Below are 24,912 nucleotides of genomic sequence, written 5' to 3' on the forward strand. Positions count from 1 at the left end.
GAGGTGGCGCTGTGTTTGAAAATAATAGGCTTTTATTTACCCTATATTCCGGACTATATGGCGCACCGGAGCATTAGCCACACCCACTAAATTTATGAAGGAAAATAGAGCTTGAATCATGTACTCCTCCTCGCATCTTTTATTGGCATTAAAGTGCTTAAAATGTGGCGTTTTCACACGCTTGTCCGACAAGTTACGACACCGCAGCTGCATTTTGAGCACTTTAAGGTGAATAAAACGCCTGTGATGTCATTGCTTTGATGTGACGAAGCTCAATATTTTGGCAGCATGATGCTCTTCAGCCTGTAAAAATCGGCCACATCGCTGTATAAACTGCAGGGTTCAGACCAAAAAAAAACAAAAAAAAAATAGCGGCTTACAATCCAGGAATTACGGTCAAAGCTATGGAGCATAGGGTGCAATTGTGACAGGCTTGTGAAGCTTCACGAAGCCTCATTTTCAGAGCTCAGACGGTGGTTGAAAAGCTAAAAAAGTTTCATTAAAAGCAACAAAAATGCAGTCGCAAGTAGCCTCTGAAAGTGAGGCTTCACAAAGCTTCATCTCTAGAAGCACTAACCTCCCCCCTCAAAAAAAAAAACCAGAAAAAAACAGATGACAAAATATGTCGTATGAGAATCATATGAAATTTATTTTGCTCTTGATATTGTCCACTGAGCCCAGTGCCTGTTTTGTTTGCAGTACTCTGACAAAATACATAACAATAGAAAATATCTACATGTGCTGTTCAGTCGTTTGTGGGTCCCGAAACAAACACAAATCAAAAATAGCGTGGAATCAAAATGCTAAGTGGAGGATATGATGATGATTCCTAATAGGTGGACAGGCAAACATTCCAGCTCCGTGCACACAACGAACACGCCGCCACGCTCCCGCCGTGCCCTTGCATTTACAGTAGAGTGGAAAAAAGTCTTTAAACAAGTCGTGGAGAGCTGAAGAAAAACACCACCACAGTGTGTGTAACGCCTAAAACATAAGACATGCTGGAACACTGGTGAACGTCTCGGGAACAAGGGGAACTCTGGTGGTGACTGATGGTTCGGGATTTAAAGTAGAGCTGTCAACAACTTCGTAACAGAAACCGGAGACAGAGGGAGGTTTTTAGCTCAAAACATCTGCTCGAAAATAAGGGTTACCAGCATCCCCACAGCAAGATGGTCGCTGGTTCGATTCCCAATTCTTATCGCGAACCTTACTGTGTGCATGTTTTTCACCAGACACTCTGGTTTCCTCCCACAGTCCAGAAACATACAAGGTTCATTGATGACTCCCAATCATTCCAAGGAGTGTGTGAGAGGAGTTCTCTATTAAGGGCGCCCCCTGCCTCTCTCCCCGAGGTGCTGGGATTGGCTTTGCAAGGGGAATTACTCAAGTAGTGGAAAAGGAATGAATTACACGTCATGGGGACCATTTGAGACGACAAAATTGCTACTTCTACATCTTAAATTGAGTACAAAAAAATAACAATAAGGCCTGTAAACAGAAGTACTTTCCAGAGAATCCACTTTTGGTCAGGTCCTTGAGGGGCGGGGCTACAAGTTGGCTAGGTAGGGAAGTTGATCGACAGCCCTACTTTAAATACACAGCTTAATCTAAACCTATTTCTTTTGCGTGTCATTTTGGCACTTTCACATGTTGTATATCCGCTGTGCAACACTGGCTGAAGACGCTTCCACGGATCCATGACATAGTCCACAGATGGAAGAAGCAATCGGAGCAGAAGAAACACAAAAAAAATGGGAAGTAACATGTGAAGTTAAAAAAAAAAAATCTTCATCTCTTCTGGGAACCGCTTTAAGTGCAGTTTTATTTATTTATTTATTTTTTTTACGACCCCTGAAGACATTGAAAAACTGCACGACAGATAGGTTTTCTTTTTGTCACGAGTTGAACGTACAAAACAGTCGGACGGGCCCGTCGTGAAAACACATCGATCACAACATAAAGACAACAGGATAAATAAGCTTCAGATTTTTTTTTTTCTTTCAGGGGTGAAGTTAAAGGAACATAATTTTTTTCCCAATTAAATTAATAAATACCATCTATAAACAAATAAATAAATAACCCTGAAGTAGTCTACAAGTCCAGCATAATACCATAATGTGTTAATATACTGTGTATATATATATTTATATATATATATATATGATGATGCAGAAGATAGAAAATATATTAATATATACCCTTTTACAAAACCCCCGAGGGCTCGACAATATTTGATCCGTTCGTGATTATTTATGTACATCAACTCAATTTACAGCCTTTGGAACGATGACTCGTGAAGCATTTTTTTGTTTTGCGGCTTATATATTACACAACATTTTTACAGGACATTTACAAATCGTATTGGACTTTGCGACATGAGCGGAAAGTTTTCTGTGGCAGTTGGCAGCAAGATTCTGGTGAATGGGTGAGTGAGTCAAACTGATGGACGCATTCAGCGGGAGATTTCATGTTACCCTGTAGCAAGTCGGACAGAAGAGTCAATGGAGGGTGCTCTGCGGATCACGTCGGCCATTTTGGCGATTCAGCGACACTAGCGGATGAGCTAACTTACTGGCTAAAGCTGTCATTGCTCTAGATATTCATGCTGAGATTTGTTGTTGTGAGTGAGAGCAACGACTTGAAAACACAAAAGAGGTGTGCGATCAATTCAAGCATCATTTAGGAGTGAAGTGTTCCGACGTTGACAGTAACTTCAATTCAATTCCTTTTTTTTTTGTATGATTATTTGGATTAATATATTTTTACATTCAAAACAAATATAGAACAAACTTTTGTTTACAAATAGTGGAAAAGGTTCCTGTGTAACCGCGGCCAGTGAGATGGCAGGGGCTACGGGTACGGACCAAACGGAGCAGTACCTCCAGAAGCCATAGGGGGCGGTGTTGCTGTGACTACCCGATACGTAATGAGACACGAAGAAGACAGAACAATGGTGGAAATTCTCCGTCTTCCAGTTGCCATATATTTAACAGCTTCACCAACCACTGCCTCGTACAACTCTTTAGTTTAAGAGGTACATGATCGATACCTCTTCCACAGTCGCCATGTTTGTTTTGGAGTTTGTCAATGCCATAAAAGATATGGGCTGCTCCCCATGGTGGGTACAGTGGCTAACAGCAAAGTAAAGACTGTGATCAGTGACGGGAACATTCTCAGAAATGGTACAATTTCCAACGTAAAGGGACCTTTCTTCCCACCTTTCATGAAAACATTCCCAAATCCTAAACAAAACCATTTATGAAACCATTCACAAATGTCTCCAAAAAACGTTAATATGGGAACACAGCTTTATAAATGATGCTGAATTATTTGACCTCTGAACGTGTTTGTTATTTGTATTCACTGTACTGTATTTGAGCTGACGGCCAACCTTCATAAATGATCGCTTCAAAGAAGGGCAGTGTAAACAACTGAATCTACAGCAACTCAGGTGGAAGCGTACGCACTTTCCCACACAAGAGAAAACTGGGTCGATGACTGTCGTGTTTGATCCCAAAAACGATACAACGCCATAAAAGCGCTAAGCTTTCTGGCCTGGAGGGAGCATGCAGTAAATGTAACAGTTAAATATTTACAGTGTAACAACTCTCCTTCGACCACACATGGATTAATGAGACGTTGAATTGTGCGCGAACATGAGCCAAGTCTGGTAAAGTGCTTCAGATGGTGTCAAAATCAAATCACTTGCTGTCATTTCTTTTTGCTGCGAACGAAGCTTCCGACCGACAACAAAAGTCTCCTGAAGCCGTTAAATACGATGCTACGGTAAACACAGAAGACGTCGGGAGAAACGAGCAGAGTGGACCAGCGGGTGGAGTCTTTCCGTGGCGGTCTAGAGATAGAGATAGGAGACCCAGTAGACCAGGTTGAAGAGGCCGAACGCGGTGGGGAAGAAGATGCGTGCGTACGAGTCTATCTTGGCGATGCGGATGTGCAACCTCCCGTGCCGCCAGGCCCCGGAGCGGCAGTCCTCGAAGCAGCAGAAGAAGCTGGTGCAGTCCTTCCCGTCCAGACACTCGTAGCCGTACTCCTCGTCGCGCTCTTGCATGTGCGTGGCGTTGTTCATCTGGATTGCCGTGGCCGAGCGGGGACGGATGTCTACGGTGGGCGTCTGCTTTTGAAGAGAAGGATGTAGTTAGAGATCCCACCGACGCCACGTACGCGTGAGCTGCAACTTGTTTGTGTGTTATATCAGCGATTACTCGGCAAAAATGTCACCCGCAAATAAATCTTCTTAGAGCCAAAACAGTTAAAGGTAAGATGTCTCCAGGGGGTGTGTTCTCGATATGGTTGGAATATACAAACATGAAAGTAAAGTTTTTGATTTAATGTATTTAAATAAAGCCTCCGTAATAACCTTTTATAAAATGACCTGTACTATTCTTCTTCTTCCTATTATTATTATTATTGAAATGAATGGAGATTTGAATATATGAATCAATGCATATCTTAGAAGCAAAATCATCCTGAATATTTATTATTATTACTATTATTATTATTATTGATAATAATAATAATAATAATAATAATAATAATAATAATAATAATAATAATAATAATAATAATAATAAAAGTAAAAGAAGTTAAATACTTTTTAATTATCTAAATGATTTAATGTATCTAGGTCATTTTTTTCCTTCATAATTACCTTTTATAAAATGACCATACTTTTATTATTATTATATTGTTATTAAATAGAAATTAATCATGTACAAAGGCAGCAAAATCACCCAAAAATATTTTACTGATTATAATAATAATAATAATTTAAAAAAAAAAGAAGAAGACCATACACAAACGCAATTGTACAAACTGAAAAGTTTGTGGTCCAGTATTTATATTGTAACTACAAAATAAATAAATAAATAAATAAAATAAAACCCTTCAATTTCAGACTTTTAGTCAAATTAGTAAAAACTAAATATGAACTGAAAAGTAGAAACCTCACTTTTTTTCATTTTTCAGAAACCTCTTTTACTACAAATTTGGGAGTGAAATGCAAAGAAAAAAAACCGTTGAAGCTCATGTTTGTAAATTAATAAATGCCTCACAGCTGTACGAGGTTGAAATTCTTGTGGTCATTCTCTTGTCATCAAGCGCCGCAGATTGTTAACCAATCACAGCCCCTCTCTGGGAGTGGGCGTGGCTTTTGAGGCCTTAGCGTGTTTCAAACGTCCACGGCAAGAAGCTTTTCCAGGGATGCGGCAAGGCAGCCGGGAAGAAGAAGCAAGCACCCGAGCAGCGAGAGGCCCGAAAAGCATCGGACCAGCGAGTAGCATAAACGTGCATAAACATGACGGAGAACTTCGGGTTTTGGAGTTGGTGCTGCCACCCCTCTGTTCAGATGGGACTGCGGCTTTAAAAAGCAGTACGGTGTCAGCTTCAGATACATTTTAACCAATGTTGGTGACCTAAAATGGAGTGGCAGAACGGAGGGCAGTGTCTGAAGCGAGTGGGCGGAGGGTAGAACTTGAGCGGCCCGTGTGTGTCTGCGTGGGGTCCTGGTGCCACAGACACACACGGGGGCGTAGTGGCTGTAATGAATAGTCACTCTCAGCCTCAAAACAAGTCAACGTAAGCACTGTACTTGGCGAGGATGATGAGAGCCGGTGACCATCTGTGCCGTTTGGTCGCCAAGACACTTGTGACTCGGGGAACTCATAAACCCAGGTACCACTGCGAGGTGGCCCGGTCAAATAAAGATAAAAGACGGAAGGAAGAGGATTCTGACCTGAAACTAGCTTACGCAAGACAGAAGAGTCATTCCCTTCAAAACACTGTTTACACCTTTTGTCTCCAAAGGTTAAACCGCCGACCTTCTATTCAATCTGCGCTCGTCACTGGAGGCCTTTCTTCGGCGAATGTTGCGAGAATAGCATCGGCTCCGCCGTCAATTCAGCGCCGATTTCCCCAGCTTTTATCTCCAAATGCCACTGTGAGACTCTTTTGAGATGTTCGGCAGCTTAACGCAAGCAAGCGAGGATCCTTGACCTCGCTGATCATCCGAGGAGTCTATTTATCAGTTTTATGATGAGCAATGTTCCGCCGCCATTCAGCGAGTCCTCGAGTTTATAAATAACTTTTCAGTGAAGGGAATTCAAAAATAGATCGGCGAGAGTTGCTGCAGAGATTTGTTGGTTTTGTTCGGAGCAGAGTGAAAAAGTATGACGTGGTTTTCTATGAGCTGGCATGCGCCTTCCAATCACAAGTGTCAGCATGCGTCTTCAGACAGATCTGACGCCGGTGCACACGACCTTGCTGTCCCTTTGAAAACCTCACACAAGTTCAGCATCTTGTCCCGCATTTTTCGAGGGACAGCATGTTGAGTCCAGGGGCGGGGGGGCGCTAGCAGGTTATGACTCAGTTCTCAAAGGGGGGCAGAGGGGTCAGTTGGAGAAAAAAAACCACAAAAAAAACAAAAGAAAAAAGCTCAAGCAGAAGGAGCGTGAGCAGCGTCCTGTCGCGTGGCTGGCTCAAGCCTTGTGTTCGAGTCGGTGCGAGCAAAGAAAAACAAAGTAATGATAAACAGACACAGTGGCAACTTTAACTGGCTGAAAGTAGACAACCTCTCAGAGAACACACACGCCGAGTTAGTGACTTGTGTTGTGTCATGTGTGCCTGCTGGAGGTGTTTGAGTCGCTAACAAACCAGTGCTGGGCGGTAATGCTCACAGTGAGCTGCGGGACAGTGCTGGAACAATATATAAGCAGAGGTAATGGTCACCTTCAGACAGGAAGTGTTGGAAAGTTGTTCATATTTTTACAAAAACAAATACGCTTAATTCAATATAATGAGAAAATATTTGACTGTTCTGCCATAAATATGAGGAAAATACATTATTTAAAATTTAACATTGTGCTTAATGATGAGTAAACTCAAAAGGATCCCTTTAATGTATTTAATAACATTTCTAAAATATTTTAACATGAAAAAGAGAGAAAAGATTTTTCTGACATAAGTATGTGGAAAATAAATTATTCAAAATGTAATATTGTTCTTCATGATTAGTGAACTCAAAAGGATATTTGAGTGTATTCAATAATATTTCTAAAAAAATATATGTAAAAAAAATTGTGAAATGAATATGAGAAAAATAAATTATTTAAAATGTAATATTGTTCTTCATCATCAGCAAGCTCAAAATATCACTTAAATGTGTTCAATAATATTTTTAAAATATTTTAATATGTTAAAAAAAAAGAGTCTTGGTAGGAGCAAGATGTACACAACATACATATTATATATCCATTTAAAATACAAAAAGGACGTGCAAGTAAAAACTACGACAACAAAGTACAAATATAAAGGTGCACCTCCAAAATTGAAAACCAGATGAAAAATATAGATAACAAATAAATATAGATGTTTATAAGCAAGAACTAATAATAATAAAAGTTTAATAAAACATCTATTACTGATTTAAGAAAATATAAATAGGATTAAAGCTAAAACATGCATTTATATTGTTTTATTTTATCACAAGAAAATCTTAAATAATAAGAACATTTTTACTGTATATGAATGTATTTTTTTAAGAAGCGAGTTTTACACGCGATCTTCAATAATAATGAATGAATTCAACATTAGAGCCTCATGGAGTCCAGCAGTGTTTCATCTATTATTGTCACCTGAATCCAGGAGGCAATTCGCAGCTATACATTTGGAGTTCAAGTGATGTTTCCGTAGCTTTCACCGGGGTCACACCGCCCAGCACCATCTCTGCCCTCCACACTGATGTCCTCTCGCTGGAAGAATGTGTGTTAAATTTAGATCCTGGCCACCCTGGAAGCTTTTTTCTGGCTGTTTAAAGATTATCGTGTGTTAATCTTCCGATTATCCAACTGGAATTAGACTTAGCACAGCGCCAGGGTTGTCTGTTTCAGTCTGTTAAGGCTCTGCTGACGCCGGAGGAAGCGTCAGGTTGAGAAGCCCAACAAACACAGAGGAAGAGTCGAGTGGCAGGAGCAAAAAGAGCAGGGTGTAGCAGCGGCTACCGGTTGGCAGTGGTGAAGAGGTGGAACAGGACAGAGGGAGCCAGAGTGAGTCCACGCTGGGCGGCTTTGGGGTTTTCCTCGGGACATGCTGACTGGATGCTTATATGAATTTAAGGCAAAGTCATATAAGCATGAGCGGCTGGCTGCCTCCGCACTGTGCACAACAGAGCGCACGGCTTCAACGTCCACTCTCGTTCAGAGGGGGGAGGAGGGGGAGAGATACCAAGGGGGACGGAGAAGGCCCAAAAAACAGACAGAAAAGCAGTGAGGTGCTGGGAGAGGGGGGGGGCTCACGGAGCCAAAATGCAGCAGACACATGCAGTCAGACACAGGCAAATATACCTTTGAGGAAAAGAGCCGGAGGAGCTTTTGTCCAGACAGGAGACAAAGAATAAAATTGAATAACGGAAAACAAGTGCACAAATAAACGCACAGAGAACTTGCTCCAAATGACCTGACTGAAAACGGAGAGAGAGGACAGACATGTTATGGAAGAACACGGAGGGAAACGCAGGACGGCACCACTTAGAAAGCAAACCTGGCCATCGCCATGGAGACAAGAATCTCTCGGAGCTTTTCCTTTTCATTTACACAATTACACATTTCAATAAATGACATTAAAGTCTCATTCTTGCCACTTCACAGCAACTTACCTGGAGTCCTGCAGGAATCCCTAAAAGGCACTTCTAATGGAGAACACATTAAACACCCTTGTTTGGGATTTGGACTGTAGGTCGGGGGTTTTAATAGGAATTTTAATGCACATTGAGAGTGAATTTCATTTAGGTAATATGGTGGAAAAATTAAATAAATGAATACATGAATTTAAAAAAGGGAAAAAAAAGTCCAAATATAATTTTAAATGTGACAATTAAAATTAAAATAATGTTAAGATAATAATGAAATCTAAATAATGTACTTTAATTGAACTGAAGAATGTGGGGAAAAAAATCAATAATAGTGAATGATTTTAAATGTAAAAATTGAAATAAATAATGTTATGAAATATAATGAAATATATAATACACAAAAAGAAAAAAAAAATACATTTTTTAAATCAAATGTATTCAATAAAAATAAAACCGCTTTTATTTTTATGTGAAATAAATCCAGATTTTATCATAATTATAACATCAGCAATCAAATATCTTGAATATTAAATGTGTTCAGAAAGAAAAAGTGCAGTAAAATAACAGTGGTGGTGAAATATAGATGAAATCTATTTCTCAGATTGAGAGTAAGGCACACGTGTTGGTGGTTGGATTGACAAAAAGACAATGTGACATTAAATTAAAAAAAGAGAGAAACGAAAACAAAATTGAATATTAAATAGATTCAAAAAAGTAGTATTATAATGGGAAGGAAAGATGAAGATCAGTTGGAAATTGTGAGGTTGGATTTAAAAAAAGAAAGACAATAAATAAATAGACATGCTGTCTATTTATTTATTGTCTTTTTATTAAGTTTTCTGGTCTAAATGATTCTTTATTTCATTCTATACTTGGTGTTTTTACCAGCGGCTGGGCTACAGTCCAGACTATGGAATGTCACTTTCAGTTTCCGGAATTAACAAAGGTAGACACGAGTGTTTAGGAAACTAGTGGACTTGAGGGACAACATTGTCAACAACATCTCTTTGGGGATTGAAGGCTCAAGTGAGTTCAATTCCCTGGTCATGTGACATGAAACTAAATTACAACTGCGGCAGATGTGTGGCGGATTAGGAGACGCTCATTGAGTAATAGCTGTCCTGAGAAGATGCTCCCTTAGCTGAGCGGGAGGGAGAGTCCGTGAACCTTTGACCTACTTTAGATGGACACAGTGAAACATGAAGGGTGCTGGATTCTCACTCACCGGGTTCTTCTTCTTCTTGTCCTTTTTGGCGCTGGGCTTCCTGTTGCTGACAAAGTAGTGCAGCGTGCCGTACTCTATCAAGGCGGCGAAGACGAATATGAAGCAGACGGACACGAACAGGTCCATGGCGGTCACGTACGACACTTTGGGAAGCGATTTCCTGGCGATGGTGCTCAGCGTGGTCATGGTCAGCACGGTGGTGATGCCTGAGGACAAGACAGGCGGCGTCAGATTTCCCACCACGTATAAGTTCCATTTCTGCTGTTTCCTCTTCAGATTTGGCGCTTAAAGGAGTCAAGATGCCATTTTACAGTTCAGGAAGTCGCTGGTCACCATGTATGCAATGGAAAAACGCAATAAAACGTGATTTTATGGGACAACAGCGTGTCAAAACAAATGCATACGAAAGAAAAAAAATAATCTAGAGTAAAGAAAAGAAGAAAAAAAGAAAAGAAAACTACTTTCTAAACAACATCCACACAGTAATTACACATCAAAAATATATACATAAATGAACTTTTATGTGATGACCATATGTTACAAAAATAATAATAAAAAAATAAAAAAGGAGAAAGGATTTTTTTAAGGAAAAAAAAAGACAATCAAAATAAGCATTACTATTGAAGCATTTTATTATTTTATTTTTTCAGTAGTTTGCTCATTGGTTGCATGGGAAATTATGTTTGAGGATTATTTAAAATAAATGCAATACTCCGTGGGAGATCAATAAATCTATCTAAAATAAAATAAAAAAAAACATTAAAATAATATTTACAAACAAATGTTTTAAAAAAAATTCTTTTGCGATTAAATTAAAAAAAAAGTCATTTTTTCCCTAAACTATAAACATAATAATACAAGTATTTTTGCCAAAATAATATTTTGTACAATTGGAGTTTCTTAACTTAATTCCTCATTTAATAATGAAATGATAATATTTATTTAAAAAATTCTCACTTGACAGACTGATACTATGAGCAGATTCTTCAGTGTATCACTTCAAATGGCAGAAACATGAATGCGAAGAGCAGCATATTAATTGCGAGCGTGTATCAGTCACAAGGTCACAGGGGGGGGGAGAGGGCGGGGAAGCAGCTGTTAAAGAGCACACGTGCCCAACACAAGTTTGTGTTTCTGCTGCGTATCACCACCAACACTGTCGGCTCTTACATCAACCATCTGCCATGGGCTCTCACCCTTTCCCGTCGGCCGCTAACCACGAGGATGACGGGCCGAACGGCGGATTAGCCGAGCCATCAACCTTCGCCTGAACGCGTTTGAGTTCTAAATTAATGTTGATGAAGAGAACATGCACTTCCACGTCTATTTCTGGAGGTTATTGAAGGATTACATTAATCCAGCCGCACCACCTGGATCCTTCCACGCCCACACAGCGGAAAAGGAAATGAAGACGTTTGATTCTGGGAAGTTTGTTTTTTTCCTAGCAGGATTTTTTTTTTTTTCATCGCAAATCCCAAAGGGAGATGAAAATAAAAACAGATCTATTTTGAGATACAGAATGCTCACGTCACCATGGCGACTGGCTTGAGTCATCTCAGTCCATTGTGACTCGCAGAGAAGTTTAGTTAGTGTTTCTAAATCACTGACTCAGCAACGCCAATTGGACCAGTTTGAAAGCTGTGTGGGTCATTTGTTTTGATTTTTCGATTGAAAAGCTTCAACTTTTGAATGGACTTGGGATAATAGAGGCAGAAAAACTGACACACATCGATCCTGGAAGTACGACAGTCAGACAGGGAGTTAGACAAGAAGAGACACAGAAAGACAGGGAGACAGAAAGACATAAAGAGGACGGGAAGAAAAACAAAAATAACTGGGAAGGTAGACCAACAGACAAGGAGACAGACAGGAAGGAAGGAAGAAAGGCAGGGAGACAGACAGGCACAAAGTCTGACAGATGGCGAGACAGATAGGAAGACAGAACCATAGCAAGACTGGACAGAAGACCAACAGACAGGGAGACATGTAGGAAGAACGATAGAGGCAGAGGACAGGGAGGAAGACCAACAGACAGGGAGACAGACAGGAAGGAAGAAAGAAAGGGAGGGAGACAGACAGGCACAAAGTCTGACAGATGGAGGGACAGATAGGAAGACAGAACCATAGGAAGACTGGACAGAAGACCAACAGACAGGGAGACATGTAGGAAGAACGATAGAGGCAGAGGACAGGGAGGAAGACCAACAGACAGGAAGGAAGGAAGAAAGGGAGGGAGACAGAAAGGCACAAAGTCTGACAGATGGAAGGACAGATAGGAAGACAGAACCATAGGAAGACTGGACAGAAGACCAACAGACAGGGAGACATGTAGGAAGAACGATAGAGGCAGAGGACAGGGAGGAAGACCAACAGACAGGGAGACAGCTCGGAAGGAAGACGGACAGAGAGGGAGACAGACAGGCACAAAGACTGTGAAACAGTAAGTAAGACCAAAAGACAGAGGTAGGGGACAGGACAAAAGACAGTCAGACCAGGAGACAGACTGGAGGGAAGACAGACAGATGCGTGACACGTGAAATAGGAAGGAATACCAAAACCCAGGAATACAGGGAGACAGATCGCCACACAGACTGGTAGGTGGGGAGACAGAAAGGATAACAAACCTACAGACAGACAAATAAACAGGAAGAGCACAAGTCTAATGATATAATACGACTCTATAGCTGACATTTATGAGCTTATTGAGTTGCATTTGATTTTTCTCAAGCAATAATAAATAGTATTCCAAGAGCGTGTAGTGTAATACATCAAATGGATAAGTGATGAATCTAGTTTTGATTAGACAAATTAGAGGACGATAAATCAGGAAGTATAAACCCAGGGGGAGTGACATAAACATTGATGAGTCTCTCAGAGGAAAAACATGGATTAAGAAATGCAATAACTTAAAAAAATTGGTGGCCGGCAGTCATTTTTATTTCACTGTGTTCAGTAGTCACCTGACCTCCATGACTCCCATGAGAAAACCGTTTTTTTTTTTCATTTAAAATTTCACTTGTGTCATTTTCTGTATTGTCTTGTGTTTTGTGACTTCCTCGCCCCAGCGTTGCAGGCGCACAGCTGCAACCTTCCCCTCATGTGTTCATCTCCTCCCTGGTTCCAGTCTGTGTCGCCAGATGGTTACTTCACATCCACCAGTAAAGTTCTTCCTCTCGTGCCATTGATAGATTTGGATTGCGCGTGCATGTTTATCTGCCGCCTTCTTAGTTCATTCCTTGTTTTGACTTCTGTATTGTTTGCTGTGTGACAGTGTTCAGCTACTCACTTTTTTGTTCTCTCTAGTTCATTGTCTCCCTCTTGTGTGTGTGTACCCCCATCACTGAGCGCTTTTAGTTCTTTGGGTCTCGTGAGTTTTTCCAAGTACATTTTTGTTCACACCCTTGTTTAAGGCTTGACTTTCATTCACCAGTTTTCTGGTTCAGGTTTATCTCCGTCCCTGTATGTTGTTTCCTCGCTCCGAGTTTTGGTGGTGCCACCCTTGTTTTCCTGTTTTCTGTTTGTGTTTTGTGTATTTGTATTAGAATCTCTGTTAAACTTTACGAGTCTTTTGTTCACCAGCAACAATTTTAGCACTTGGTTCTGGTTCCCTGAGCCACAATGGGAACTTTTCATCTGTGTTTTATTAAAAACCAAATCACAGCGCAGGTGTAAACTTCCTGTCCTAACGCACTCTTCCTCCATCTTGTCATCACTCCATCACGGTAATTTCCCATCCAAAATGGGAGCAGGATTCCCGCTCTGTTTCCACCGAATCTCCAGATGCACGTTTCCCTGCTTTAATGAGACGTTAATTATGCAGCATGGTGGGAAAGATGCTGCCTCAGCAACTTTTGGTCTCGCAGAAATTGGCGACATGAAGAAGTTTTCATTACACCCCGACGTCATAGAGACTTTGTTTAAGTCCTAATTACACTGGCTATTTTTAGAAGGTTGGTTAATGAGCCCAACAGTGTTTGAGCTTCGTGGACGAAACAAAAAAAAAGGGAGGAGGAAAAAAAGAAAAGTCAGGATGGAAAGAGAAGAAAGAAGTGATTTGGTTTTGCTGACCGAGGGACGTCCTGGCAGGTACTGCGTCCTTGTTGATCCAGAAAGAGACCCACGAGAGGACAACGATCAGAGTGCAGGGGATGTAGGTCTGAATGGTGAAGTAGCCCATCCTTCTGCTCAGGTCAAAGAAGACGGTCAGCACAACGTAGTCCCCTGGAGGAGAAGAAGAGAGAGAAGCATTTATCACATTACAGCCAGTTGTAGACGACCACTGCTTTCTGCTGGAAGTCACTTCCTGGAGAATCGAAACCCAAGGCTTGCAGAGGGACAGGATAAGTATGCTAATGCTAAGCGTGCTAGCTCCAGGTTCCATGCAACCGGCAGCTGCGAAACACACAACTAGCGGCCAGGAATATTAATATTCAATAGTATAAATATTCAAGAGTATTAACCTCAGACTGGACCAAAAAAAAAAAAAACAAAACAATTGTTTTTCATTTAATACTAGCAGGCACGAGTCTGTGAGATGAAGATCAATTTGAGGGCGAGGGGCTAAATGTTCCAAATAATAGGGGATTCCCTCCAAAAGTATATAGCCATGCAGTAAACCTAGATACAGGGATCAGTAATGGGCTTTTGTGAGACATTTTGAGACTTCATCTTCAGCTTTATGAAGGTATTTTGTAGACTGGATCATGCTTCAAAATCCAGGATCCGAACGAACAGTTGCATCTTGCTCATAATATACGGTCAAGGGATAGTGGACTTTGGTTTTGATGACGAATTAGGCATTCAATTGAAGAATGTCTTCCGGTTTCAGTGGCTCTTCCTGATGCTGTAGGTCGCACTTTGCGTAATGCCGTAAAGTACGGTGGCTGGGAAAGGTCACAAAAAAGGCAAAATGCGGCAATAAACGCTAACACCAAAACACAACACTAACTCACAACACATCTGCAAACACTGCAACAAATTAAAACGCTACAACACAACGTGATGTTCCATGCTCCCACGCAGCGTACCATCCACAGGAAAACATTACTTTCGCCCATTGACATACACTGAAGGATGCCTTTTTTTGTCAGTATAGTACGCAAAAGTCCACTTTCCCAATGTCAAACTTTACGGTATGGGAGAATGATTGCGTTGTCTTGCTACATTCATGCTCCCACCTTCCCGGCTGCTCATCCATTAGCCCTTAGCATTCGCCAACATGGCCGGTCGCTTGACCAACTAGCAGTGAGCAACTTTGTTGTAAGACTTCCTGTTGGCTATTGGCGAGCAGGCCACTCCATCACAATGCGAGTGAGTGGTCCTCCAACACCAGCACCCAGCACAGACCCATTTGTCACGCTTCCCACTGGCATCGCTGCAACTGCTTGACAGTTTATCAATTTATTTAGTCGCCGTCGCCCTCAGCTGATGTACCTTTCTGTCTGCTTCTCAGGGTTTAGCGGCAGTTCAGCGTCGGCCTGCAGCTCACTCAGTTGTCTGCTAATTGATTAACATCAAAGTGTTAACAGCGTCGGAAGCCTCACCTGGTCTCTCAGCAACCTGGAGGGCATGAGCCTCTTTTTTTTTTTTTTTTTTTTCTCCGAGCCTCGACTCGGTCTGTCAAGTGTACATCGGCGTGTTTAATCACTGGCGGAACACGGATCTGTCTCTCTGCAGCTGGGGAACAAACATCTGGCTAATAATTTTCCTCATGAAAAAGGGCGCACAACAGTTTACTGCAAAACAGGCAACATCTGTGTATTTGTGTGTTAATGAGTGGCGGAGCACGAGACAGGTCTGTCAGTGTTTATTAGCTCTGTTCAGAGGGTTCCTTTCGCTCGTGTCAGTCGGCTTTATCCATCTGCTGCAGATTAGGGATTGCGTTTTTTTTTAGAGGCAAATTTGCCAGGGGGTGTTTGAGTAAAAAACGAAGATGCAGAAGTGGAAAAAAAAGTTGCATTTAAAGTTGCTTAGCATCAGTTTAAAAGTTAAAGTGAGAGACACAGAGCAAATCTCCTCACAACTGAACCGTACTGTTGTTTCCAGCCAACACTTTTTTACGAGTCAGGCAATTGGGATGAGACTCAAGACGACTGAGTCTGCAGTCTGACATCACCACCAGACTCAAGGTTTTAAGGGAACGGCTACACAAAAAAAAACATACATTTTATTTACTTATTTTCCACAGTCGATTCCACTTTAAGTCCATAAACAAGCTTCAGCTCTCAGTTCCAGTTCTGCCATACACCTTTTAAAACTTCAAAACAAAATGCACCAGGTGTTGGACCTGGACTTGGGTCCTCTTGGAGAAGTGGATTTTTGGACACAATCTACTGATAAGCAGAGATGAGGCGTGATAGTTTGCTTGCACGGGACGCAGGGAACAATGTAGCTGGCAGAAACAAATGAGGAAAAGAAAGTTATACTTCTCGTAATATCAAAGTAATGGGGGACCTGCTTAGGTGTTCAGCCCAGATGAGAGCGACGTTTAGTGGCCTGTGTGCAGTTCAGTTCACCCCTTTAGCAAAGAGAACAGAAGCACAGCTGACAGCATTGTTGCGCCAATGGATACATTAATAGTTGGTTCCGCTGATAACACACAAATGTAAATGCGTAACTGGAAAACATGATGTAATAAAGACCTGGTGAAAGACCTGGCGCCACCTCAACAGCACATCCTTGGATGGTTAAACAAAGAATTGCCAGCCATTTCCCAGCTTCAAGCACGGACACCAAACCAAGGCCTCCTTACAAGCCGCCCCAGCGTAGCCACCATTCAGCTGCTTCATTAAATAAAGCAACTGCAATAACCAGCGCAGCAAAAATCCGATCAACGCACGTGTTTTCTGCTGATGCAGGCCAGCGCGCTGTGTATTACAGTTTGTAGAATGGCGCGGACTCTGGGGTCCAGCAGCCCACTACTTCATTTTTATTAACATTACATTATCCGGCGCCTAAAACCGGGACCCCTGACAGCAGACAAACCGCCGGTTAATACACTTATTCCAGCTTTGTCAGCAGCGTGAACCCTCCTTCACATTTCCTGCGTTTCTTAATGATAATGGCTTTTCCGCCGCAGGGGTGAGGTCAGATGGCGCTAGACCTTCCTCGCCGCGTGCCTCTCTTCATCTGATCGCCATTTTCATTACACAACACTTGCCAGGAAGACACTTTGAGAAGACGTTATTGACTGATGCCCTCCGTTCTGCCAAAGCTGAGGTATCAATATCAGCTCGACGGCCATTATGGCTTCGTGGCAAAGCATTAGTTTGTAAACGACTTCCTGATCACATGGCGGGAGCAATATGGCTTTTATCTTTCCAGCAGGCATTAAGTGCCTGGGTCGGATTTCACAACAGTAACAATCTATGAATCGGTTTCCGTTCAATAAGGAGTCACCACATGTTGCTGCATTGCAAGCCATTGATATCCGACACCTTCAAATCGTGGCAAAAATGACACGGAAATAAAAAGGAATCATAGCGATGAGGAGGTTGGGATTCAGAACAAATGAAGCGGAATAGATTTCAGATTTAACATTCCACCAGGGGCATTTATCCGAACCAGGCAAGAAGGGTTAGAGTTGGGTTCCCCAGACCTCCAACTGTCACACTGTTGTCCTAGGATCCATTCAAGTCATGACCCTCGGCTGTGTGTTGGAAACGGTAAATTCATGCCCATGTTTGATATGAAATCCTTCAAATATGAACCTCCTCAAATGACCAATCTCTACTACTCCGAGTCTCTCCTGAGTGACGGAACTTCTCACCCCATCTCTAAGAGAGACGCTGTCACCCATCGGAGAAAACTCATTTCAGCCGCTTGTACCCGGGATCTCAATCTTTCGGTGACCCACAGCTCATGAACATAGATGAAGATTGATCGGTAAATAGAGAGCTTTGCCTTTTGGCTCAGCTCTCTCTTACACAGAAAGTCACTGTTGGTAGAGACACAGCAATACTGCCCCTGCTGCGCTGATTCGCCAAAAGACCCCAAGATACTTATACTTCTCTACTTGAGGCGGGGACTCCTTACCCCTTTCCGATTGAGAACCATGGCCTCCGACTGATGATCCTCAACCCACCCTTCGGTCATGATATTTTTTGTCCTTTCAGCACAATGACCCTTCATTTTTTTCAAAACTAGCAAGGCATATTCAGGGACACTTCCAGCACTATCTTGTCATGAAGTCATAAGAGCACATAGATACACTGCTCTTGTAACTCATCATTTGAAGTTTATTGAATGACGTATTGCGGAATACTGGCACTAGCGCTAGCAAATGTAGATCAAGGTAAGAAACAGCGAGTCAATCATCTCTCTTCACTCACGGGAGACTTATCGATCAGAAATTCCACCAACACATGTAGTGTTATTTCGTAAGTAGCATGAATCTGCTCAGTCACTTTCGATTTAGTTCGCCTCATATGGATCAATTCCGTGAGTTTATCTGATGTGTTTGGTCGACCATTTCTTTTTAACATGGCGACCATGGCCCACAATGCATTGCAAAATCGTGTGCCCTTTCCAGCACTATAGTATCAGGAGGCATCTGGCTCCTGATGTCCCGACACAAGCTCCCTCCAGCCAGTTTGACGACACATAACTGCAAACAAGTCACATGTAAATAGATATGTAGCGTGTCGCGTGTGAACGTCTTTCCCTCGGGGGGCCGGCTGTAATTGCTGTGGATATGGATGAGCAGGACAGACCTCAGGCACATGCTGGCCATCCAAGCAAAGGAGACAGGACGGACACATAGCAGAGCTGCTGACAGCTACTGTCGCGTTGAGCTCCTCTGCTGTCAAGGCTCATCTACATCAGAGGTGACAACAGACAGTGGTCTGAATATATATATATGCATGCGAGAAAGACAGCGGGTTTGCTAATGACTGGGGTGACGCCATGGCAGGGTGTCGGGGTCGACCGCGCACGCAGACAATGCTAAGTCACCACTGGGGGCGACGCGCTAGTGATTAGCTATTTGCATTTAGGCTCCATATGAGTTGTTTTTTTCTTATTTTTCTCAGCTATTCCGCTCCACTGGTGACTGGTGGGATGATGTCACCCCAGAAAGAGGCACATCATTGTCATATTGAGTAACTGCAGCAACACGGCGCTGTGATTAAACAGCAGACAGGAGTCCATGGAGGTTGATTGCTTTGTTGTTAACATTGTGTTTACCGCGACAAGGACGGATGATGATTCCCGCTCACAGACGCGCTAATGGCCTTGGAATTATTGAAAGCAAGAATGTTTGTGGGATTTATGAAGGCTATTACCAAGCCTGCAGATGACAACAGAGTGTTTTCATTTTGGTCATTCGAAGCCGTACCCAAGTTTGTTTTTGTGACAACATAAATATATATGGAAAAGTCTATTTTCTGGTCGATTCGCAAGTGTTTGTCGCCATCCAGCCGCTGCTATAAATAGCATCATTATTTCTTCGTCACACACTGATGAGGATGTGATTCACATTCATTACATAAGCTCTGGTTTCCAAAATCCACTGCCGTGTTTTCTCTCCTGCCACGCTGACGCTCATGTATATTTTCAGTTCCAATCAATTAGGCCGGGTGCCGCAGTTATTCAAGCTTCACTTCAGTCTGGCAGATCAACAACACCGCGTATTTATGCTCATGGATTTCAACATCAATAACATCCCATTGGCTAAAAATAAAACACTTCTAAGATTGGATCAGCGAGATGTTGGTTTTAAGGCTTTGAGATGAGGATTTTTTTCCAGTGATGATCTTATTAGGCGAGTCATTTATGAGGCTAGTGCTCTCTGTTTCGTGATGATCACAATTTTTAATCTCAGTTACTCGCACCGGAGCTGAGTTAACTCGCGATTAATGGCAAATTAATCTCACATTTTATATCTGTTATATGTGACTTAAAGGTTTCTCAATACAACAGTGGCCAGCAATGACTCCATCTTGCAAACATTTGTTTTCTCCAACAGTCCAACACAACAGATACAGTCGAGAACATTCATAGAATAACCTCAGAGGCACTGAAGAAGCTCAAGAACATCATTATTGGGCACTCTTGCATCCAAAAAACCTTTATTTAAGTTACATTTAAAGCAACTACAAGATGTAAGATTAACTTACTCTTGATCAGAAGTACTCTGGATCAGAAGCCTAAATTATATCGGCCTTCAGTCATATTTCTCTGCCCGTAAAGAGGTCTATGGGAAATGGAGCCAACAGTGGACACCATGGGCAGGGCTTCCCTTAGCGCTGTTATGTCCCTGATCACATCGATCAGGAGAACATAAACAATCCAAGCAGAACGTACCAACGTTCCCTAGTGAATAAAAAATTGGCTTCAATAGTCAGTTATTTAACGGCAACTTTACCGACTAGCATAACATCTGGAGTGGCTACCAGATTTCCTTGTTTACCGAGCTAGCTTGCGGTCTGGCATGTTGTGAGCGACTTTTTTTAATGCACGACTCCTCAAGAAGTGTCTAGTCAAAAGTTCACTACTTGAGGCAGGGACTCCATACCCTTTTCCAGTTGACAACCATGGCCTCCAACTTAAGAGGCGATTATCCTCAACCCATCCTTGGGTCATAATACTTTTTGTCCTTTCAGCACGACGACCCTTCATTTTTTCAAATCTCACATTCTGTATCTGTTATAAATGTAACTTAAAGGTTTAGTTACATGCAAACATTTGTTTACTCCAAAAATCCAACAGAACACATACAGTCGAGAACATTCTTAGAATAACCTCAGAGGCACTGAAGAAGCTCAAGAACATGCAAAAGGCTTACATTATTAGGTTACATAAACAATTCACGCAGAACGTACCAACATTCCTTATTGAATTAAAAACTAGCTTCAATAGTAAGTCAGTTATTTAATGGCAAGTTTACTGACTAGCATAACATCTCTGGTGGCTACCAGATTGTTTGCCGAGCTAGCTTGCGGCCCGGCATGTTGTGAGCGACTTTCTTTAATGCACGACTCCTCAAGAAGTGTCTAGTCAAATGTTTCGTAGCTTTGGTCTTTCAACTCGCTGCTGCTCTCCCACAAACACGAGTTCCATTCCAGCCAGAAAGTGCTTACTCCAAAAGACCAAGATTAGCAAGATCAGCAATTTCTCCCCCACCCCCCTCTTTACAATAAACAGAAAAAAATGAGATAAAGAAGGAATAACCACCACGGTTTGGAGTGCCTGCAGCATCTTAAGCTAAACATCAAAAACCAAACATTTTTTTCCTGAACTAGTGAAGAAAACTGCGTCTGAGTTTTGGCCTCCGTTTTATTTTTATCAGAGCACGAATAAATAAGTCCTTTCTGCGAGAACCCCGCGGGCACAACACCGCCATTTACTTTGGTCCTCTGAAAGACACAAAATAAAATCAATTTCGTACCTGTATGCTGTTGTCCTCCTGGGCCCCTCAACCAATCTTTAAAGTATTTCTTGAATTTATTTCAAGCTGATGTCCTCGCCCCTCACTCTCCCTGACTGCTGCAGGAAATCAATACAGCTATCGATATAAAAATAAAACTGGAAAAACACTTACATCAAACGCACAAATCACCGGAGAGAGAACCAAGTAGACATGCAACACCGATCCTCTTACCGCTTTGAGATGGATATTTTGGATTTCAAGCATTCATAGTCACTTTTCAGACAGATGTCAACAAGTCTGTGTCGCTAGCGCTCAGTATAAGACACACCCACTAGCAAATCATTTTACGCCGCCAATGCTAAGCTAACTCAGCAGTGATCGTTCATTATCATCAAGGCAGAGGCAAGAGGTCGCAGTGAAGAGTCTTAAGAAGAGAAAGCGTGAAACTGACGGGGCAAGAGCACGAACGAAGAGCTCAGTTGCTGAAAAGACAGTGTTTGTATCGGACTTGCAAGTCATTTTTTGTGTTTACTGGGGGTCATTTCTACGGATCCTTGGAAGTGACATGCATATGGTTTTTTTTGGATGTGGCGTGCATGACTTTATTTTTTTTTGCCCGAGATAACAGATAATTTTTATCTCAAGATACAATCGTAAATGTCAGCGCATGCGTAGCTGCCTCTCTGGCAAAGCATTTTGTATACGTCCTCCTGGAACCACTATGTCTCCCATGGCTTCGTAACTGTTCGTCCACATTGTCAGTCACTGTCTGTGCGCTTTTAACACCCTGATCAAGTGCTTTATACTCGTACGTATTACGTGTCCCCGGAAGCGACATGCATGACTTTATTTTTTTTTTTTTTTATCCCGAGATAAAAATTATCTCGAGATAGAAATTATGTCAAGATAACTGTTATCTCAGGCTAAAAAAAAGGGACGACTGAGGTTTTTGTTGCAACCCATGAATGTAAAGCCATTAGGAACAAGGATGCAGACATTTACGCGTCGGATGTCAATATATCTGTCAGAACTTGGAAGGGTTCAATTGTTATAGCGCTCAGAAAGCACCACTACACTTTACACAGGTCACTTTTGAAGCTCTTTTCGTATTAAGCTTCCTCTGGTTTGAGTGAAATATGGTCATCTTTTCTTTTGCATGTGAAGTATCATAATAATAATCATGATAATAAAGATATATTGGCTATTCGGGTTCATAACAATCTCATTTTTGGAGAAATGTGTAGCACAACTCAACCACAGTGTGAAGCCAAGGCTCCATTTCCATCTCCAGCTACTGTAACAGATTGCAGTTTTATATCCTTCCTGATGAATGTTGGCTCAAAGCTTGGGGGTCTTAAAATGACAAATTTCTTTGCCAAAATAGAGCACTTTACATAATCGAATATTGGGGGAGTGTTCTGACAAATGTGCTCTGCTTACGTCAGCGTCCGGGAAGCTGTCCTCACTTTTGAAGAGATTCATTCTTTTCACTGATGGTGTCAGAAAGATCGAAACACATATTTACACAACAACATTAACACGTTGCAAAGTCCTTTTTTTGATGTGTTGACAGCACTTTTATGTGACACCGCAGTAGCGTATACAACAGTGAAACACTGCAGTGCAATAAGAGAAACTGGTCCACAAACACGCCAGTTCAAATTGATGCCATTCCAGACCTTGTTAACTTCAAGAGTGACATGGTTTCAAAGCAGACATAAACAATATTAGCCATTAATTGTGTCCCTCAAGGTTTGACCCGGTTTTAGTAAACAACCTCACCACTGGAACACACTTGCTTCATATAAATTTGGGGCGTCCTCCTTAATCTTATTAAAGCTCATCAGCTCGAGTGGTGTTTCGGAAAAACATTGGCCGTCGTGTAGTTTGGTGAAGCAATAACCACTTTTTTTTCCACACTGAAACTACATTTTATTACATTTTTATTATTTATTTGTTTTATCTTTTAATTTATTCTTAATACTCATTTTTGTTTTTCTTTATTTAATTAATTTACTTTATATGTGTGAATAGTATACTGAATGAAATTCTGAGAAAAACATTTTGTCTGTCAGTGTTGACTTCAAATTGTTGGAGGTAATATAAATAAATATTAAAAAAATCCAAAAGTAAATTACATTTTTGTGTATATACTTTTTTAAGAAACGGAAAAAAATGCATATATTTTGTTGTTTTTTATGTGTCTGCAGTGTAGTGTACTACTGAGATTTTCCTGAGAAAAACATTTTGTTTACCAGTTGTTGTTGGAACTAAATAAAACAAGTACAAAAAAATATATTTACTCACACCGAGTGAAAAACCTCGTCCCTCTATTGTATAGCACAAATGTGTAAAGTAAAACTGAATAAAAAACATTTAAAAAAAACACAACCCTACCAACCGCTGACCCGAGGATTAGTAACTACAATAACAATAGATGAAGTGGGAAGTGAATTGACTGTCTACTGAATAACAAAGAGCACTTGACTGGACAAACAGGCACTTGCTTGGAAATCAATCCTGCGCTCATTTGTCAGTCAGCTCAGGGTGAGATAGCGACGGATCAGGCGCGGCGACCAAGATGGAAGCAAAAAGGCAAGGTACATTCCAGCTTTATTAGGGTGGCAATACTTTAAAACAAAATCAGCTGGAGCCCTGCACTGGGTGGGAACTCGAGAGAGTGGATGTAAATTGGTTTACTCCACACAAAAGTGGGATTTTGGCTGAGTCAGAGCTTTGACTCCCACTTCTGTCCATCACAAGCATCAGCTAGAAGCACGAGGGGCAGCGTCGACGGCGGAGGGGGAGACAAGAGAACCGGGCAGATTAGAAGAAAAGAGGAGCTATTAAAAGAATGGCGTCGCACCGCAGCTAATGGATTGTTTCAGCAATTTTTAACCTTCCTCCAGCGAAGAGCGATCGTCTTCTGATAAAGAGCTCTGACGTCCTGCCGCCGCGATTGAATCAGCGCCATTAAGATTGTCTTTGAAAGCGGTGCATTAAAAGCCATACATCCTTTTTGGGGTTTTCAGAGTGAAAGCGGGATGTTTGGAATTCAATCTGCGGGCCAGCGGAAGGATGAAATATTCAAGATTTTTTTATTACGTTGGGATCTCAGCGTCTCAGCAACAATGAGACAAATTATTGGATTTGGGGTTTTATTGCTTTTTGTTTTGCCTCCAACTTTTCTTGATTAAAACCCGCTGATGCAGTGACACGCGTGCTCGTCTCAGTGGTGTTTCTGTCTTCGGAAACAGAGAATGTGATGCTGAATTTTAATCTCGGCTGCTGAGTGGCGGCAGATATGAGCGACGTGATCAACTGGTGGCTGCGCCGCGAGGAACATTTAGTTGGGTTTTACAATGAAAACTAGTTTCAGAAGCATCAGTCTAACAGCGGAATTTGGAAACAAGTCAGTGCTCTGCTCACTTCTTGAAAAAAAAGTTGAAACTGATATCAAGATATAGAGAAGCATTAGAAAGTATTTAAAATGAATTAACTGATATACTCAACTTTTTAGTACATACACATTTTTGTACATAGGAACTTTAATTTCCAGTATATTTTATATGATGGATTTTTTTCAAATAAACAAATAACAAATAAAATAATAATAATTATAATAAATAAATATAAAATCAATTTACATAAAATAATAAATAAATAAAAGCA

At 41.4% G+C, this 24,912-nt stretch overlaps 1 protein-coding gene across 3 annotated transcripts in view; it reads right to left on the reverse strand.

The window, feature by feature from the left end:
* Positions 1-221: 221 nt before the first annotated feature.
* The window catches only part of gabrg2 (gamma-aminobutyric acid type A receptor subunit gamma2), a 54,241-nt gene continuing 29,550 nt past the window's right edge, over positions 222-24,912 (reverse strand). Inside the window, exons 7-10 of one of the 3 annotated variants that reach the window (XM_053846273.1) lie at positions 13,941-14,093; positions 9,873-10,078; positions 8,361-8,384; positions 222-4,138 (exon numbers count right to left, since the gene is read on the reverse strand). In XM_053846273.1, coding sequence (XP_053702248.1) covers positions 3,857-4,138; positions 8,361-8,384; positions 9,873-10,078; positions 13,941-14,093 — 665 coding nt within the window. In that variant the 3' untranslated portion in view covers positions 222-3,856. The remainder of the gene's footprint in view (positions 4,139-8,360; positions 8,385-9,872; positions 10,079-13,940; positions 14,094-24,912) is intronic. The other 2 variants (XM_053846274.1, XM_053846275.1) reach the window with 2 other exon arrangements.

The sequence above is a fragment of the Synchiropus splendidus genome, chromosome 17, assembly GCF_027744825.2.
Source record: "Synchiropus splendidus isolate RoL2022-P1 chromosome 17, RoL_Sspl_1.0, whole genome shotgun sequence".
NCBI lineage: Eukaryota > Metazoa > Chordata > Actinopteri > Syngnathiformes > Callionymidae > Synchiropus > Synchiropus splendidus.